The sequence below is a fragment of the Petaurus breviceps genome, unplaced genomic scaffold (genome assembly GCF_028583685.1).
Source record: "Petaurus breviceps papuanus isolate PSGF00001 unplaced genomic scaffold, PetGlider_PUasm1.0 313, whole genome shotgun sequence".
Lineage (NCBI taxonomy): Eukaryota > Metazoa > Chordata > Mammalia > Diprotodontia > Petauridae > Petaurus > Petaurus breviceps.
Genome location: NW_027186073.1, coordinates 582,899 through 600,229, shown reverse-complemented (window position 1 = coordinate 600,229; position 17,331 = coordinate 582,899). Strand labels below are relative to the sequence as shown.

At 38.2% G+C, this 17,331-nt stretch overlaps 1 protein-coding gene across 1 annotated transcript; it reads left to right on the top strand.

Moving 5' to 3' along the window:
• Positions 1–3,966: 3,966 nt before the first annotated feature.
• LOC138167826 (olfactory receptor 6C2-like) lies at positions 3,967–4,923 on the top strand. Its single transcript, XM_069096789.1, has one exon. It carries the CDS (start codon positions 3,985–3,987, stop codon positions 4,921–4,923), a length of 939 nt encoding a protein of 312 aa, XP_068952890.1. The 5' UTR covers positions 3,967–3,984.
• The last annotated feature ends 12,408 nt before the right edge of the window (positions 4,924–17,331 follow it).

The following is a 17,331-nucleotide window of genomic DNA, read 5'->3' as shown; positions in this document are numbered from 1 at the left end:
ATTCTGGTCAGCCACAATGTTAATTTTAAATTAGAGTTTCTTACATATTCCTTTCAGAGATTCCACAGAAGAAATTTGGGAACACGCAGAAAATATTGAGGAGTACAATTGGTAAGGTAAGCACTGAAGAAGGGTATGGGGGAGCTAGATGGTGCAGAAGATAGAGCACTGGTCCTGGAGTCAGGAGGACCTGAATAGAAATCCAGCCTCACATAGTTGGTGGCACTTAGTAACTGTGATCCTAGGGCACTTAATCCCAATTGCCTCGGAAAAAAAAATAAAAAATAAAAGGGGCAGTTCCTAATCAGTGCAAGTAGAATAAATAGATATGGCCCAAAAGAAATTTACCATGGAGTTGAGGGAATGATAGCTACAAATAGAGTTGAGTCATTCAATGTTGTGAGTATTACCATTGATACTGCAAGTTGGAATGCATATGATAGTGCAGAGTGGGCTAGGAAAGGGGGCTTTTTAGTATGGGCCACTGGATATGCCTTGCTATAAATGTGCCTTTAGCTTAAGACTATGAACCAATATTATACTGAAGTAGTTACTGAGATAATACAAGAACAGAGACAGTTGATTAGAATTATGAACGTCCTAAGTCTCATTGCTACAGGAAAGAATATGAGGGAAAGGGTGGCTAGGTGGTACAGTGAATAGAGCACCAACCCTGAGTTCAAATCCGACCTCAGACACTTAACAATTACTAGAAGTGTGACTTTTGGGCAAGTCACTTAACTACAATTACCCTGCCTTACCCCTCCAAAAAAAAAGCGAAAAAAGAAAAGAAATACTAATGTGAGGGAAAGATAGTATGAATTAGTGCTGAATTGAATGGAGGAGATTTGGTATATAAATCCCTGAAGTGTATTTTAACCCCTTTACTATAGATTCCTAGTAAGCAAAGCTATAACTAGCACAGGGAAACTAGGGATTTACCTAAAGGATGACTCCCCCTTTATTTTTTTCAATTAACAAGCCCTTTTTTTCTCTCTTCCCCCCCCCACTGGAAAAAAGACAAAGAAAAACCTTGTAATAAATATGCATAGTCAAGCAAAATAAATTGCCACCTACAAAAATGTTTGTCTCATTCTGCACATTTAGTTTATCACCTCTCTGTTAGTCCTCTGGAATCATTGCTGACCATTGTGTTCATCAGAGTTGAGATTTTCAGAATTCTTTGTTTTTAGAATTGCTTTTATTATGTAAGTTTTTGCCTGCTCCTGCTCCCTTCATTCTGCATCAGTTCATACAAGTCTTCCTAGGTTTCTCTTAAACTGTCTTTTTCATCATTTCTTAAAGCAAAATAGTTTTCTATTACATTCATATACTATTATTTATTCAGTCATTCACTGATCAAACGGCATCTTCTTGGTTTCCAATTCTTTGCCAGAAAAAAAAAGAGCTACTATAAATATTTTTGTATATGGGGATCCTTTTCCGCTGGGTCAGACTAAATACAGTTTAGTAACTTTCTGGGAAGCATTGCAAATTACTTTCCAAAATGATTGTAAACAGGATGTAAAATTGAAAGGGCATTATCCAGGGGCAGCTAGATGGTGCAGTGAATAGAGCACCGGCCCTGAAGTCAGGAGCACCTGGGTTTGGATCCGGCCTCAGACACTTAATACACACAAACACAAAAACTAGCCATGTGACCTTGGGCAAGTCACTTAACCCCAGTTGCCCTTCAAAAAGCAAAAAATAAAAGGGCTTTATCCATACTGGGGGGCGGGGGGGGAATCAGGTACACACAGAGATTAGCAGTTAAAATTGGAAGCTACCAGATGGTTCTTAGAAAAGCTTCTCTAGACCCCCATCCTCACCAGTTTCCTAGCAGTGACCTGATGTCCATTCCCAGGGTGATTGTCTCTTTACTGAAGATGTGTTTCTGCCCATGGACTAGGTGGAGTTGGAAGCGGTGTTCTCAAACACAAAAATTCCCAGGTATGACTTTGTTTATTGGGTTTTGAATGCAAGGAGAGTGATTAATGAGGTTCCTAGACGCCAGTCTTCTTGGAATGAAACTTCAGGATTATTTCTCCAGGATTATTCTCATCCCCAGAGGAAAACCTTAGCATTTTGTGAATAATGATGGATCATAAAACCTGGACACATTTAAAACCAGAGACAGTGATTGTTAAAGCTGCAGTCTCTTGAAGGGATGGAAAATTCTCAAAGGGGAAACACAGGGCAGCAAAAGTATCTATCATTTCTTTGTATACAGATGTTTCCAGATAAAAGGTGGTATGTAGCTGGTCAAATTGGAAAGGTTTGGTGTCTGAAGGATGTAGATGAATCCCCAGAAATTCCCAGGTCTATGGATTATACATTTAAATTGGATTTGGACATAATAAAGCTTAAGACAAAGAACTTTGAAAAAGACAACTATAGTTTGGCATTAAAAACCTTTATGACAAAAATTTTAAGTAAATATTATGTCTATAACCTGATATTAGCTCAGTGTCAAAGGTCAACAGTATATATGTAGGATATGGGATTTTTTATTTTTCTTGATAACATTTTTCATATTGCTCTAATTTTCAGAATTATCTTTCCCCTGGTAACATCATTTGTTTTTTAAAATACATTTTTAAAAAGAGATATAGGAGGGCAACTAGGTGGCTCAGTGAATAGAGCACCAGCCCTGGAGTGTGGAGGACCTGAGTTCAAATTCAGCCTCAGACATTTGACAGACTTACTAGCCGTGTGGCTTGGGCAAATCACTTAACCCCAATTGCCGTTCAAAAATAAAAAAATGAGAGAGAGAGAGAGAGAGAGAGAGAGAGAGAGAGAGAGAGAGAGAGAGAGAGAGAGAGAGAGAGAGAGAGAGAGAGAGAGAGAGAGAGAGAAGGGGAGGGAGGGAGGGAGGGAGAGGAAGAGGGGGAAGCAGTTCAGCAAAATTAATTAGAATATCAACTGAGTCTAACAGTAATAGAAGCACACCCATAGTCCCACACTGGACAAAGGGAAGGAAGTGTATTTTCTCAATTCTTCTTTGAGGATAAGTTTGTTCAGTATACTTACGTAATATTTGCTTTGGGGTGGAGAAAGTATTCTTTGCATCTGAATTACTGTAATCATTGTGCATATTTTACTGTTTCTCTTTGTGATTCTGAGTCTTCCCATGATTCTCTGATTTCATCATATTCATCATTCCACTTATATTGCATTATATTCTTGTAACACAATTGGTTGAGCCATTCTCCAATTACTTTGTTATCAAAAAAAAACATTACTTGTATAAATATTTTGATGTATATCGACCATTCTTTGACCTCATATGAGTATGTGATAAGCAGTGGGATCTCTTGGTTATGGATATTTTATTCACTTAAAAGAAACTTCCAAATTGCTTCCAAGAATAGCCCCAGTAATCCCCCTGTCATTAACTGTCCCCATCTTTTTTATCATCCCTGCTAATTTCCTAGGTATGAAATAAAAAAACAAAGTTATCTCCATTTGCATTTCTCTTATTATTAAAGATCTGGGGCAATCTTTCTTAGGATTGCTAATAGTTCACAGCTCATCTGTTGACTATATGCTGTAACCAATTATCTATTAGACAATGATTCTTGGTGTTATATATTTGTGTTACTTCCTTCAGTATATTAGACTCTTATCAAAGATCTTTGAGGCAAAAAAAAAAAATTGCCCATTTGATCACTTTCCTTCTTATCCTAATTACAATGATTTTTGTCAGGACGAAAGTTTCTCAGTTTTATGTAATTGAAACTATCTGTTTTATCCTTACCCAGTAATTTCCTCTATTTCAGGTTTAGTTAAGAACTCTCCTTGACCGCAGCTGTGAAGGTATTTGACCTGGTCACTGGAAGGATTTTCTATCAGGTTAAAGAAGGGGTATCTAAATTCTTTGACTTTTCCATCAAAATTCCATTGTTAGTCCATTTTGTCATATTTTTTCTTCAGATACAATCTGTTTGTTTTTATACATAGGTCCATCAAAAGTCAGAATCAGGAATGCGAAACCATTCAAGTATAACATTATTCATTCTTCGGGGACTAACAGATGACCCAAAGCTGCAGATTCTTCTTTTTAGCTTTTTGTTTTTTACCTATATGCTGAGTGTAACTGGGAACTTGACCATCATCACCCTCACTTTGATAGATCCCCACCTGAAAACCCCCATGTATTTTTTCCTCCGAAATTTTTCCTTCTTAGAATTATCCTTTACATCTGCCTGTATTCCCAAATTCCTATACAGCATGTCCACTGGGGACAATACCATTACTTATAATGGATGTGCCACCCAAATATTTTTTGTCATCCTCTTCGGAGCAACAGAATTTTTCCTCCTGGCCGCCATGTCCTATGACCGCTATGTGGCCATCTGCAAACCCCTGCACTATACAACTATCATGAATAGCAAAGTTTGTAACCAGCTCATCCTGAGTTCTTGGGTGGCTGGTCTCATGATCATCCTCCCACCACTTGGCCTGGGTCTCCAGTTGGAATTCTGTGACTCCAATGTCATTGATCATTTTGGCTGTGATGCATCACCAATGCTAGAGATCACATGCTCTGATACAGAATTCATAGAAAGGATGATTTTAGCTTTCGCTGTGTTGACACTTATCATTACTTTAGTGTTAGTAATTCTTTCCTACGGATATATCATCAGGACTATTCTAAGATTCCCCTCTGTCCAGCAAAGGAAAAAGGCCTTTTCCACTTGTTCCTCTCACATGATTGTGGTCTCCATCTCTTATGGAAGCTGTATCTTTATATACATTAAACCCTCTGTAAAGGAAGGGGTGGCTTTGAACAAGGTGGTGTCAGTGCTCACCACATCAGTTGCCCCTGTGATGAACCCCTTCATTTACACCCTGAGGAATAAGCAAGTCATACAGGCATTTAAAGATTCAGTCAAAAGGATTGCATTTCTCTCAAAGCAGTAGCAGACCCAAAGCTGAATAATTATCAAATAATTATCAAGGAAGAATTCAGCAACCTGTTTCTTTTCCCTTGCCAATCACCCTTTCCATACTATCCAGACAGTTTAGCTTTCTCATAGTTCCTTTGCTTACACTGGGAAACTAAGAATGATCAAGCATCATCTCTTCCTCACCCCATCTCTTTTGTTAATATCTAGCCCATTCTGTGGCACCTGATCACCACTCCAGCCAAAATAGGTATTTGTTCTTAAAAGTAAACTCAGCTTCATTCCATGCAATCATTTCTTGCCCGTGGCAGAATTTACATATGTATGTATTATTTATGCATATATACACATGTGTATGTCTCTATCGATAGACATATTTATGTTTACGTACATATACATAGATATGTCTATATATAGATACACATACACAGAAAGAGTCTCTAGGATTTAATAAAGGTGAACTAAGGTGCAGAATGCTGAGATTTATCAGATTTATTAGCAGGGTGTGAACCTGCTAACAGTATGGGTGAATGTATACTTGAATTAGGTTTATGACCCAGAATGGGAAGCACAGTTGCTTTTTATAATTATAGACCAAAGAACAGAACTGGTTAGGTGAGGGACAATAATCTGATTGGTTGCAGGGCTGGCAGCATCATGGGGGTGGGGATAAGATGATTGGTTATGTCAAAAAGATCAGGCTAGTGCCCATGTAAGGCTGGTAACCATCTCATTCTGTCATAAAGGAATGATTGATTGACTGATGAATTCCCATTTGCATCCTAAGGCTATTAATAGTGGTCCAGGAATAGCAAATGCCCTGACTCTTAGGAGGGAGATAAGACTCTTCTCAATTGTACAAGGACAGGTAAGGACAGACAATATATCTTGTGGAAATAGACCAGGTCAGCTTGTAGGCCTTCAAAGATAGCAGACAAATGTCTACATTTAGCATTTTCCAGGAGATAAAGGTATGAGGGATAATAATTTTTCTTGTAATTGTAATTTTAAACTGACTCAGAGAGAATGTTGGGTTTCTGAACTCAACGCAGGGATATAGAAAGGTAACTTTAGTAGTCAAAGTAGTATTAATTTAATTTTTCTTCAGAGAGCAATCAAGCAAGTAATTGAAATAATTTTAGAAATGTTCCCTCTTAGAGTTCAAAGGCTTTTGAGCAATCATTTCTTTGAACCTACACACGTTACCCATATTCCTTGCTTGGATTCCAAACCATGTACATTCTTTTTAGGAATTCTTGGCAAGGCAACATTAAAGGGTAGGGAACAAGGATGTCACCACAGAACTCTACCTCCCCCAGTATTAACAGTTCCTGGACTCAACAACACCTGAAGCCAGGTGTTATGAAACTCTTCTAAAATGTTGTAGCAAACCTGTTGATCTGCATTGGTAAAACGATTTTCCCCACCTGGGAGTTTTTTATATCAATTAAATCATAGGGCCAGTCCATATCCCTATCTATGTAGCATGGAACAGAACAGCTTTGACTATACAGTCAAATATATATATAAACAGTCTTTGAAATGTGCTTAAATAACAGGATTCCCAACTAACAGCTAGTTCTACTCTGTGAGTTGGAAATGGTTCTTTTTCGGACTTTGTATTAATCCCAGCTCCCCAGCTTCTCTAGGTAACCACTGAACTCTAGGCTTCTAGTCAGGCTGCTCCATATCCTCATTAAATCTACAACTCTTCCCAGACTCTCCTTTCCTGGTTAAGCTTTTTCTAATTGATGAGATGCCTTACCCTAGGTAGTGAATCCAATCATAAACTTTGCCCTACTAGTGTCATTAATCAACCTGCCTACTCTTGGGAAAGACTTACAGCCCTGGGGAGTTAAGGGAAGAGTCCTTAGCTGATTCCAACTACTTTATTATAAGCCAATCTTCTCTTATGCTTTACTTAGTTCAGCCGAGGCATCCCACATATGAGATCCCATATCCCACATCCCATATAAATCTTTATAGCCCATAGCTTATTGAAATTTCTTGCAAAAGAGGACCCTGGGTATCTGCTGAATATGCTCCTTACCTAACACCTAATCTTTGGGAATCTCATCAGTGTTTTCTGAATTCTGAAAGCCTAGATCCTGAAATCCCAAAAGGCAGTTCCATCTATATTTATCAGCCTTCTTCAACCAGATCCCACAGGTCAGGAGGTACTATTGTCACTAGAACTATGAAAATAATCTCTTGACCAGCAGAAGTCTGTCTCGGTCTCAAAATGGCCTCATCAACCTATCACTGAGAGATATATTGCTTGACTTCAAGAATCCTGTTGTCTGTTCTTTCTGAACCATTCACATCTGATTCAATTGACTCTTGAATTACCAAAGACTGATGCTGAGTGTCTTGAATCATAGAAACTGACCTCTATTACTACTGAGTTACAAAAGTTTGCTGGCATTGTACCAGAAACACCCAGAACTTTCTTATTTATCAAGAACCACAAAATTCTGTTCCTGCTGCTCTCCTAGATCTACTCTTGTATCTCCTGGTTACAGATGTGACTCTTGTTCTTGATAAGTCCCAGAAACTTTGCAGAATCAGCAAGTACAAATTCAGTCAGGTCCTCTAACCCAGTTTCTCTAAATTCAAGGTCTATCACTAAGCCTTAAAAAATATCTCATAAGAATCCTGAAAATTAGATCTAAATGTATTCTCTGAAACAGCCACAGTCCCTCCAAAAAAAATGGGAAAACCACTACCTGTTATGTCCCTGAAGTCCGATGAATATTCAGTAGAAGATGCTCTATGCCCTTGTTAGAACAATTTTTTGCTAGAATATTCTCTAGCAGAATTCTCTAACCCAGAGTGAGCACCTCCATGAGCAAAGGATCTATCAGGATAAAGGCCCACCTACCTTTTTGAGTGAATAAAAAGACAAAATTAGGCAAGGTGTGGTGGCACATATCTGTAGTCCCTGCTGCTGGGGGAGGCTGAAGCTAGTAGAACCCTGGACCCCAGGAGTTCTGAGCTACACAAAGGCTGGAGAGGGGCCATCTGGTTGCAGAATAAAGGACAATATGACCTAACCTGGAAAACTGAGCAGGTTAAAGTTGTCATGCCAATCAGTATTTGGGATCAGGTCTGTCAGGGGCCATAGCACTTTTAGTGTATGCAAAATAAAGAGATTAGATAGATAGATAGATAGATAGATAGATAGATAGATAGATAGACAAGTAAATAAATATGTAGATAAACAAATCTATGGGTATAGATTATGAATTAATTAAAGTATATAAATAGACAATAAAGAGATGAATGAATAGATAAATGGATAATATATAAGTAAATGAATGAATTAAAATATATTTGGATGAATGAATAGATGAAAAAATAAGTAGATTGATACAGAGATAGGTACACAAATATATAGATTAATTGATGCATGCAAACATAAATTAGATTCCAAACTTATTCTGAACCCCTTTGTACTGTCAAGTTCAATGAGAAAAAGCCACCTATGATATCTGATGAAGGGTCTGACCATACCCAAAAAGAAGAGATTCCTAGACAGAACTTTGAAACTTTTGCAGTTTTATCAAATCAGATTGAAATGTCCAATGTTGAAGAAATAGAGCAAATTATATCTAAGCATAAAAACAAATTCTGCAGAAATGACACAGATGCTGGTCCCATCTACTTCCCACTTCCATCTGACTTTCCCTCTTCCCAAGTCTTCTTCAGATTTTATATTTGTCTTTTGGCCCTATTCGTAGGACCTTGGAAATATAAGCACTGCCTCCAAGCTTCTATTCTCCTGGAGGCTTGTCCCTGACCTTGAGGTTAAACAAACTTATGGGAAAGGAGAGAATACCAGGAATTCTTCATAAGAGTGAAGCAGGAGAGGGAATTGAAATGTGGCTCTGGTGGGGAGGAGGCAAGGAATAGGTCAGGTCAGAGTGAGAGAAATCATGATTTGCAGCAAAGGATGAAGGAGGTTGTTGCAAGAATAAACTATGGGTAGAAAAGATCTTGCATTGATTAAACTGTATCCCTCCTTGTTCTGGAAAAAGTCAAATTTCCTTTCTTCCTGAAGGGACTGGGAAGCTTTGTGCTCCCTCCCCCCTCATTTGTTTAATTGCTGTCTTTAAGTCATTAAATTATGATAAACCTTATTGACTAATGAAACCCAAGCTGTTTGTTGTGTAATTATAAATATAAATAAAATAAAAAGAGAGGCTAAATTTCCCCCTTCAAAGAGAAAAGATGATTGACTAATTAAGACTGGCCTGAGGGGGTGGAGACATCCTGACCCAAACAGAGAAATGGGCCAGAAAGGGACTCTATAAGTCCATATAGATCCATATAGAAGAATCCAAGAACAAATATAGAAATTATATATATATATATGTATGTGTGTGTGTATATAGAGATATATTATCTTCAGAAACATACACATTTCTGAGCATAATTTTATCTTTTTTTAATTTAAATTTAAAAGACAATAAACTCAGACTGTAAGGGCCATTACCATTTCAGTCTGAGAGTCTTGGAGATCAGGTATTGAATGCAGCTGACTGAGCTGAATGTAGTGCCCATGTAATATTCACAACACAGACAGCAACCATGACTATGCCAACATAGTTCTGAATCACAAAACATAACACATTCTCCATATGGAAGACAGAAGCAAAACATTTATTCAGATACCAGAAAGTCAAATCCCAAAAATAGAAAACCAAATTCATAATAGCAACAAAGAAGTTAATATTCCATAACACAGCAGGGAGCCACACCATCCTTTAGCCTTCAAACAAATACTCACAAGCCTAGCTGTGTCCTTGCCTATGTCCTCTCTCCTCCCTCCATCTAACTTTCTCATACAATTTCTAAAAAAATGCCAGGGTCTCTCTCCACCACCCCATATAGAGTCAGTAGCATATTGTCTATTGCATCCATCTGGGGCTAAAGCTAACACGTGGGTTGTATTTTTGCCTCCTAGCATACGATGATCCCTAAAAGCTTGCTGTACAAAAGGATTCTGACTAATACCTATAAATTTCAAGCAATCCATACTATCTACCAATACTCCTCCATCCCCTTCATCACTGATTCTGACCATCCAAGACACTAAAGATTCTTCTGCCCTTTTGGTGAATCAACTTATCAGTAATGCCCTGCTGAGTGAAATCCTCAATTATCTTACTGAACTCTGTGTGACCTCCCTAGTTCTCTTGCTTTCTTCTCAGTATGGGGCACACTTATGCCTGAGAAGCCTCATCTAACACTATTGTATTTTCCTCCCACACATTCGTCTACAGTTGTTGCCATAGCAACTAGGCTTGCCCTGTGTCAGAGTTGCATGCACATTCCTTTTGTTAGTTTTTGCTTCTTTTTGAGAGTTTGACACACAGAAACCTTCTCTTCTACCACCTGAGACTCCCCCTGACCCCGGCTGGCTGTAACACAGAAAATTTCTCATGCAAATCAGCTAAATCCCTTTCCATCTGAACTTTCTCTTCCAGCAGCTTGTCTTTGCTTTTACATATAACACCCTAACCTTTTGGTAAAACTCAGTCTATCTTACACACCCCTGCCAGTTCTTTACCTGATTTTATTGGTATTCCTTGCAAACATCTTTCTAAATATCTAGGTTCTCCCTTCCTTCCTCAGTTCCCAGTTTTCACAGGGCCCAATGCTTTTAGCTCATTCCCTTCCTATGGAGGAACAAAGTAAATCCTCCTATCCTGGTATATCTATTTCTTCTTCTAAAGTCCTTCAGCCTCCAAATAAAGGTCCAATATTTCATGATCCCATCCTTATAGGCAAATGTAGCTCCAACACAATATTCACAGAGTCAACAGTGAATATGAATATGCTGGCATAGTTCTGAATTGCAAAATATAACAGACTCTCCATATAGAAGACAGAAGCAAAGCATTTATTCAGATACCAGAAAGCCAAATCCCCAAACCAGAAGACCAAATCCATCATAGCAGCAAAGAAGTTAATATATATTATATATCTTATCAACACAGGAAGCAACACCATACCTAGCTGTCTCCTTGCCTGCATTCTCTCCTCCCTCCAGCTCTAACTGCTCTGACTCCCAGCTTCCTCTGGACTCTGCTCCACCTGTTCAGCAAACTTCCCCAACCACAGGCTCCATGTGATTACATTCAACATATTAAGGGGCAGGGAAGATCTTCAAATTCCCTTAGGCCTATTAAGCAGCAGAGAAGATCTTCAAATTACTTTTACCATCACACTGACCTTGCCAGATCCCACAGCTACAAATTGCCTGATGGTGATTAAAATCAGTTAAAGGATAACTATTGAAATCAGTTTAAGAAAAGAAAAGAAAAAATGAGCACACCATTCTGACCAGATGTTAGCACTCCCAAGCCTCCCTAGCCTTTTCTAAGGAATTTTTGTCATTACACAAACCAACTTATGTAACAGTTGAGACTCCTTCACTGTTAAAATGCATTTAAACCCTGCCCCACTGCCCCGTATGGGGAAACCTGATGCTGTGTGATGACTCCAGATTGCAATCCCTTTGCCTTGATTAGAAGATCCCTTGTTACTGCTACTCTGGTAGTCTTCTAACAGATCCCCATAAAGAGATAGCTTCTGGGTTCCTGTTTTTAAAATTATGGACCATGAATTTGCAAGTACTTGGAAAATTGGTAGAATTGAACCAATTCTAACCCTGTCACTGCTGTCCACAATGGGGTTCTTTTGATCTCCACAAAAGCAAATCATGTCTAGACAAGGTAAAGCCCTTTGCTATCTAGAAATTCATAATAAGAATTTGAATCTAATGTATATAAGGGTCTAATATATATATGAGTATCCCAGAATTTCACCTAAAAACAGCGGTTGTGCAAAATTATTTTTAAGCAACTTTGTTCCTACTGTTTACTGTCTTTGTGTCCATCTTTGTGGAGTGCTGTTTATGTTAATTGGGTGGGGTCATCAAAAAGAAAACTGCTTTTCCTCCTCTTTGTGGTTTAAACAAAAGGGGAAAAGGAGAGCTGTACTTTTTTTGCCTTTGGTTCTATCTGTAGTGAAAATTGAAAAGTTTGCTCCTCAGTCACCTATAAGAATTTCTGCATATAACAGGAGCTTTGGTCTTGGTCAGATCAATGAGCATTGTTTGCAGAACTCTGTCCTGCTCCTGGCATTTCTCCTGGAGTTATCAGGAATCAAACAACATGCCAACTATTCTTCAGCTCTTTCTGAAGCCACACTGTCTCTCAGGTAGATAACCATCTTCCAGATGAAGGATTAGTTTATTAAGAAGAATTATGGAAAGAATCTTGTCAGCAATGACTGAGAGATTCCCCTTCCCCCACATTCCTTTATACAGAGGGACAATGATAGCATCCTTGAACTCCTGGGGGATAACATCTTATTCTCATAACCCAAAAGATTTCAGTCAGATTTTCCACGAACAGGAAACCCCCTGCCATATAAATCTCAGCTGGAATACAATCAGTACCAGATGTTTTGCCCCATTATATAAGCCCAATAGTATCCAAAACCTTTTCTTTAGTTGGAATTTCAACTAGAAAGGGACTGACTTCAATCTGAGGTATGTGGTCAGTGGCTTCAGCACTGGTTGATGATAGTCTATTGAGAACATTATGGAGGGTGGCCAGGTGGCTCAGCGAGTAAGAGCACCGGCTCCAGTGTTGGGACGACCTGGAGATCGAATGCCGGGCTCAGACACTCAGCACCACACCCAGAAATAACTGGCCATGTAACCTTGAGCAAGTTACTTAACCCTGATTGCTTAAAAAAAAAAAGATGTTACCAGCAGTCTGTCAGATAACTGAAAAATTAAACACATGAATTTTCACCACACCCAGAAATAACTGGCCGGGTAACCTTGAGCAAATTACTTAACCCCAATTGCTTAAAAAAAAAAAAAGAGAACATTATGGAAGTGTTCCTCCCATCCCTCCAGGATCATGTCCTTATCACTAATCAATGTGGCTCTATCAGCACTGAGTAGTTGGCATACAACATAGGTCTTTGACCCATAAATAGCTTTCAGGTCACAATAAAAGCATTTAGAATTGTTGCTCTCCTCAAAAAACTGAATTTCATCTGCCTTCACACTAAGCCAGGAATCCTTCATCTATCTAAGCTTCACTTGCAATTTACTTTTGATGGAATTAAATGCTGCCTTCTTAGAGATAGATGAACTATTCTGATAGTAAATCCTGTGCAGTTCTCATTTTTCTTTTAGTCACTTCTGAATTTCTCCATCATTTTTATCAAGCCAATCCTGATTTTTGTGAGTGCTCTGGTGCAAATGTGTAAATGCAATGCTGCACACCAAATCTCTGAAAGTTGCCCACTCCTTTTCTGTAACCATGTGTTGGCTTAGTTTTCCCTCCAAGTTAGCAACAAATTCATTAAGTACTCTAATCTGTTGACATTAAGTCTTCTGGTAGTCATCTTGCCTTGGGGCCACTGCTTTTGTTGAATATGAATGTTTAACTTGGAGGGGATAAGTCTGTGATTAGTCCAGCACTCTGCAATACACATCACCTTCATCATTCTCACATACAATCCATTTCTTCTCCTTATGATGATAATCTATTAAATGTCAATGTTTTTCATGAGGGTATGTCAATGAAGTTTTATAGCATTAAGGTAAGTCAAGGACAGTGTTGGTAATGAGAAGATCATGAGATGCACACATCTTCAGTAGTAAGTGACCATTATTGTTGATATTCCCTACTCCGTTCCTCCAAAATACACCCTGCTATGCCTGATAGTTCATGCTTAATCTGGTATTAAAGTCTCCTAGAATTATAAGATTGTCCTCTTTTGGCACATTGATGATGAGGTTCTCCAGGTCTTCATAAAATTTTTCTTTAACCTCATCAGGGTTCATCATGGTAGAAGTATATGCACTGATGATGTTAGCATGACATTTTCCTTAAAGTGGCAATTGAATTGTTATTAGCCTTGTCATTCACTCCTTTGGGAAGGTATACAAGCTTGTTACCTAGATTAGTTTTGATTTCAAAAGGTGTACTAGCTTCATGAGGTTCCCAATCATGGCACCTACTCCAGAAGAATGCATATCCAGCTCCATCTTTGGTAATCTGGTCTTCATTTGCCAGTCTTTTTTCACTGAGGGCTGCTATTTGGGTGTGATACTTGCTGAGTTCTCTCACAAGAGCCACTCATTTTTCAGGTCGACTAGAATTTTTGTTGTCCATAAGCATGCCCATTCCATGTACCAATGGTGAGTGGAATCATCTTTGCAAAAGTTCTGGTACATGTTGTGTGTGTGTGTGTGTGTGTGTGTGTATGTGTGTGTGTGTTTCAACCACGATGGTATCCCACCTGCCATGGTAAGCAGGTAAGGGTAAGCAGGTAACAGGTGAAGCAGACAATTTTGGGGCCACCTTTTCTTTCTTCTTCTTCACACCAGGAGGTCCGCAAAAAAGGCTGCTCAGACACCCAGGGGCCTGCCAAATTACTCTGCTGCTTCAGTCAAGTGTGAACATGACCATATGGCCTGGGCCACCTGTGTGCAGGGTTGTGACTCCAGCTCCCAATCTATCAATTATTTCATCACTTGACTGTCACCATAAGACTTCAAGGAAGGTAAAAGTGTAAAATGGTATAGGTGATGTCTTCTGACTCACCCCTAAATTGAATTTAAGTGAGGCAGAGTAACACAAAGTCATTGGCCTTATGAACAACATTCACCTATTCTGCTAGGAAGTTTTCACATGCTTGTGGTGAATACCCCACCTAACTCACAGACAAGTTGAGGCTCACTGGTTACACTCAACCTGGTTTAGCCCATCTGTCAAAATGGTTTTTACCAGGGTGTAGCTACTGGACATGCTACATCTTCTTGAAGTCACAAGTGAGAGTTGGGTGGCAGGGGGAAAACCAAAGGTGGACATTAGCCCTAAAAAGAGCTCAGCAACCCTCACACTAGAGGTACTAGTCTTCCTCTAACACCCTGTATACCCAGTATAAATAGCAAGAAAGTTCTGAAAAAATCTGAAACTGAAGTATTCCTTAATAAGCCTGGGAAACTTTTGTTCAGCTTAGCCTTACTGCTTTGTTTGACAGTTTTTCTCAAAAGTTCTATTAAGCAGTTTCTTACTATAAAGTCAGGTGAACACATTTAAATTTCTGAGGTAAAAATCTGGATTTGAAGGAATAAGGTATTTTGGTGCAAGTCTGTATCTATGTGAAGAAGTTTTTGGTCTCCTACCATTTAATACACTTGAAAGACTATCACATACTTTACTCTTTTATGCATACCTGTGTCTTCTTTTCATTATAGTGATAGTGGCTATTGCTGCCCTTTGAAACTGTGTTGATTCTACCAATGTGCAGTCTATGGATAATAAGGGAAAATTCAATTTACTAAAGCTTGGAACAGCCTACAATTTGATGAACTCTATTCTATTTGGATGTTTAGCATTTAAAAGACATCACATGTGTGTGTGTGTTTTGCATCATTTGGCTTATGCAGCAGTGACATACAAAAGTTACTTTAAAGTTGATCCATTTCTACATGCCAAAGAGAATAAAAATGATGAAGTGTTCAGTACCAGTATTAATACTTATCTACCTTTGATATAAGTTCTAATCAGGAAAAATTGCAGAGCTGTCAGAATTGAGAGAATTCTATAACCCAGACAGAGTGGAGCCAATTAACCAAATTAAGTAAAACTTTCCCAGGAAGGCTATACTTGCTGAAAGGAGGCAGTTGTTAACCAGAATCAAGTCCTGCACAGGGAGGCAGGGAGGACCTTCACCCACACTACTAAGATAAGAAACTGAGAAAGGTAATGAAAACAGAATTATCAGATCTATGCAGAGAGACCTCCCAAGGAAGTCAACAAACAAGGGTTCATGATAAAGGGTTTTTACCTGTAGTTTAATTCTGCAAGGCTAATAAGCACTCTAAAATTTTACATGAGTACCAATATATTTGAAGATATTTTTCATGAACTGTTTTTTTTTCTTTTTATCTATTTTTTCCACTGATGTTTAAAGCTTTTTCCAATGAGGCAGAAATACTGAGTCTGCTGTATTAGGATTAAAGGGATTATAAACATTTTTTTTCTATTTTATACATATGATATCATGTGAAACATACTTCCACATTCATCACAGTTGTTGAAGAAGCAATAGATCAAAAGGAAAAAACACAAGAAAGGATAAAGTAAGTGAAAAAAATATGCTTTGATCTGCATTCAAAGTCCATTAGTTCTTTATCTGGATATGTATAGTATTTTCCTTAATAAGTCTTTTGTGCTTCTCTTGGATCATTGTGTTGCTGACAACAGCTGAGCCATTCACAATTGATCACCACACAATGTTGTTCTCCTTTATACAGTGTTTTCCTGGTTCTGCTCATTTCTCTTTGCATCAGTTTGTGCAAGTCTTTCTACTTGGTTGTTTTTTTTTAAATTGTGTCTCTTCATAGTTTATTGCACAATAGTATTCCATTACATTCATATACCACAGTTTGCTCAGCCATTCCCCAATTTATGGGTATCCCCTATATTTCTAATATTTTGCCACCATGAATAAGGCTGCTATAAGTGTTTTTGTACATGTAGGTCTCTTCTCCTTTTTTATTACCTCTTTGAGATATAGACCTAGTAATAATATTGCTGGATCAAAGGGTATGCACAATTTGGTTGCCCTTTGAACACCTTTTCACATTTGTCTTTATAATGGTTTGATAAATTCTCAACTCCACCAACAAAGTGTTAGTGTCCCAATTTTTCCATATCCTCTCCAACATTTCTGATTTTCCTCTTTTGTCAAATTAGCCAATCTGATTAATGTGGGGTGGTATTTCAGAGTTGTTTTAATTTGCATTTCTCTAATCAAAAGTTATTTAGAGCACTTCTTCACATACCTATAGATATCTTTGATTTCTTCACTTGAAAACTGCTTGTTCATATACTTTGACCATTTATCAATTGGGTGATGGCTTGTATTCTCATAAATTTGAGAAAGGAGACTTTATCAGATATGCTTGTTGTAAAGATTGTTTCCCAACTCTCTGCTTTCCTTCTAAGCTTGGTTACACTGGCTTTGTTTGTACAAAAGCTTTTCAATTTAATATGATCAGAATTATCTATTCTGCATTTAATAATGCTCTAGATCTCTTGTTTGGTCATGAATTCTTCCCCTCCCCATAGATATGACAGGAAGACCATTCTTTGTTCTTCTAATTTGATTGCTTCATTGTCTATGGTACCTTCTAGCAAGATGTAATGTCCTTCTTTATCTCCTTAAATTAGATCTATTTTTGCTTTTACTTTGCTAAGATCAGGATTGCTACCCTTGCTTTTTTTTTAACTTAAGCTGAAGCATAATAAATTCTGCTCCAGCCCTTTATCTTTACTCTTTGTATGTCTCTCTGCTTCAAGTGTGTTTAATGTAAGCAACA